This window comes from Drosophila montana, unplaced genomic scaffold (genome assembly GCF_035044405.1).
Source record: "Drosophila montana isolate Dmon_TW-CO22-7 unplaced genomic scaffold, ASM3504440v1 contig_2106_1, whole genome shotgun sequence".
NCBI lineage: Eukaryota > Metazoa > Arthropoda > Insecta > Diptera > Drosophilidae > Drosophila > Drosophila montana.
The window spans coordinates 292,340-295,661 of record NW_026997017.1 but is presented as its reverse complement, the minus strand read 5'-3'; the positions used below and the strand labels follow the sequence as shown (position 1 = coordinate 295,661).

Genomic DNA, 3,322 nt, shown 5'->3' with positions numbered 1-3,322 from the left:
TGTAAATGTTGCATTCGACTACAGAAGAAACTATTGCCATGTAATCGATAAACTTGTAATGCCAATCTATCGATCAACATGCTATATATATATATATACATATGTATGTCTGTGTGCGCGTACTATGTTTAAGGTTCGCTCTTTCAGGCGCCTGTTAAAGTTCATGTTAGTGGCCAAAGTGGCTGGCAACTAAATGTTCAAATTGTGTGCAGATATGGCAACGCCAACGGCTTAAACTGACAATACCTGCTAATTGAGTCAAAATGCATAGATATCATTGGACAGCTGCTTTTACAATGTTGTTTGCAATGTAGCTAAAAACGTCATGTTAACTGTACGGCCTTTAACACATTGACAGCATGTTAAGCCGGCTGCTAACTTTAACAGGTACTTGAGAGAGCGCACTTAAGTGTTGCGAACGAAATCAAAGAATCTATATTGAACTCGGCTGGCCGAGGTTTGTGTACCTTTGCGGATTGATTCAAACTGAGAGCTATGTAATATCTATATATCTTTGTATCTGTAAACTTTGCCATAAATCCCTGGAATTTAAATGTAAAACTGAATTTGCAAAACACGTTTCATGAAAACTATTTCAAAGATATAGCTGCTCGATATTGTAAGCAATCGCTCGACGATTTGACCTCTTGACTAAATTGAGCATATATATATATATATATAGGGTAAATGTGATAAGATAAAATCCAAAATAGTGAACAGAAAATAAAATCAAAAGATATATTCAAACAATATACATATGTATGTGTGCGTCAATGCCTAACTAGAACTTTTCCAAAAAATTGTTTTCCAACTGTCGCAATTGTATTGATTGTATTGATGTAGCCAAAATCAAGCAAATCTGAAGGATATTTCGGCATCTCCAGAGCACAAATATGTTATGCTGATTTCATTTTTATTTCACGAACAAAATCCAAGCGATAATTGAAATGAGCACAAATGAGTTAACTATATAACCATATATACAACAATATACTTACATATATACATATGTGTCTATGTATGTGCATATATATTGTACGTACTACCTAGTTAAGTGCGACTCGAAGACAAACATTAAAAACAAAAAACCAGAAAACAAAAACAAACAAATGCTTCAAAAACTGTTGCCTTGATAGGTGCGCTTATTGTTCCACATGTTGCTGCAACAAGCACAGATAGGATGTAATCGTATATATACAATTATATATGAATATGTATATCTATTTATTATAATAACCTAATCTATAAACTGTATACCAGGCTATATATATATTGTACTAAATGTATGTACATTTTTTTTTTTTGTGAGGGAAATTCGTGTGCAAGTCCTCGTCATATTTACAGAACGAACAAAACGAACAGCAAAATCAAGAAGAAAGCCACTAACTTATAAAATAACAAAAAGTTGTTAAAAAACCAAAAAAAAAAAAATAATATACTTGCATGTTAATATGGTTGTTGTTTGTATACCCCATATATCCAAGGGTATCTAAGATTCCACAAACTGTGACTGTAAATCCATGAGATAATCTGGATGTTGCCAGGAATGCATATAAATCCAAACAGACCATATTAATTGATATATAGTTATATATGTATATTATATGTGTGTGTACTACTCATTGTATACTCGAGTTTTGCCATAAAATATGATTGTGTTAAAGGAACGTGTGCTTCTCCATCTTAAAAGCTGTTTTCAAATTATATTCAAAAACCAAAAACCGATTATTTTTGTGCGACAAATTGTAAGAATCTAAATTGTTTGGTAAATATTATTTGATTTCATTTCTGATTGGAATGTTATGTGAAGATAACCAGATTTTGTTTTTTTAATCTAAAATTCTATATATACATATACACATATATATCTTGTGTGACAGGTCTGTCAAGTTATTGGATCTTCGGCATGCCGAAAATACATAGTTTCTGTTTGTCCACGATTTTCTTAAACTGTTTTAACATTTATTTAACAAATACGCTTAATGTGAACATAAAATAAAGTTGTTTATCCTTTTTTCGATGTCTGCATCCCAATGGACTTTCTCTTTACATTGTGCTACGTTTTTTGCCGCTGGGCGTGTCAGCGTCGCCGGCGCCTTCGTCGTCGCTGCGCTCGGCACGTTTGCGTTTCTTTTGATGCTCCTCGACCAGCTCGGAGATGCGTATATGATTGCCGCTCATTTGCAGCCAATTGATGTACTGCGAACAACAATGGGTTAGTCTGTGTGTGTGCGTGTGTGTGTGTGTTTTGAGCTAATTGGGAGTCGCCCCTTACCAGGGTATTGGTACGCACGCCCGCATCGTGCAGCTTGGACTCAATGTTGTCGAGCCGATGTTCGGGCTTGCTATCCGTATCGTTCTTGGATATGTCGAGCAGATGGCGTACACGTTGGCGCAGTGTCTCGAATATGATGCGACCTATGACATGGTTGCGATCGTAGGGCGTCAAATAGCGTCCGAACTCATAGAAATATGGATGCAGTCGACCCAGTTCGATGTGTGTGGTCTCTGCCTCGCAGACGGCCTTATGAACATTCTTGTAGATTTCCGGCACGGCTACTGTGAAATACGCATTGTTCACTTTCAGTTCCTTGATGTACCACAGTGGCAAATTAATGGTTCGTCCGGGCTCCAAGTCATCGGTCTCAGCGCCGGCATCCAGAAAGCCTGCGAATAAAGCAATGCGCATAAAGCGTGCTCCAACACGAAATGCTCAGCTCGTTACGTACCCATACGCTGTAGGCGTGTGTTAACTTTGCACTCAACCTTCTCCTGGGTGACAAATATGTCTTCAATTGAATAATAGTTGGGAAAGTAATTCATTGCCGTCATATAAAGAAAACAGCTGTTTTTTTTTTTTTTTTTGGCGGCAAATGCAGTTGTGTAAACAGAGCTCGATTAACGCAATTTTGAGCACATTAACGTTGGCTGCGAACGCAAATGAATTATCGAATCAAAAATCGAGACTACGATAGGTCGGGTATCGTTTCATTTATAATGCTACAAGTTTTCAGACATTTGCTCGATTGTATAGTGTTTTGTTAATCAATTTTAAATCAATCTTCAGTTATATTTGTATGTAGCTTACCAGCTTTTTGTTTCATTTGTGTGGGTGAATGTTGTTTGAAAAAGTGCGCGTCTTACTATCGGTGCTCCAATGCGCACCTTCGATAGTTAAACATGGCATAATTTTCGAAAATTATCTATTTACTCAAATTTTAAGGCATAGCAGTAAACGAAATAGTTCAATAGAAGGTTTTACTATGACTCGGCAGTTGGTTGATTAAAAATAATTTAAATATATGTTTTTTAAATATGGTAT

The 3,322-nt window shown here is 36.2% G+C and overlaps 1 protein-coding gene across 1 annotated transcript; it reads right to left on the bottom strand.

The window, feature by feature from the left end:
• Positions 1 to 1,940: 1,940 nt before the first annotated feature.
• Positions 1,941 to 2,859, bottom strand: Psf3 (DNA replication complex GINS protein Psf3). The gene is made up of 3 exons (XM_064680229.1): positions 2,730 to 2,859; positions 2,276 to 2,667; positions 1,941 to 2,199 (listed from the first exon to the last, which is right to left on the bottom strand). The coding sequence occupies exons 1-3, from the start codon at positions 2,830 to 2,832 to the stop codon at positions 2,047 to 2,049; spliced, it is 648 nt and encodes a 215-aa protein (XP_064536299.1). The 5' UTR covers positions 2,833 to 2,859; the 3' UTR covers positions 1,941 to 2,046.
• Positions 2,860 to 3,322: the final 463 nt, after the last annotated feature.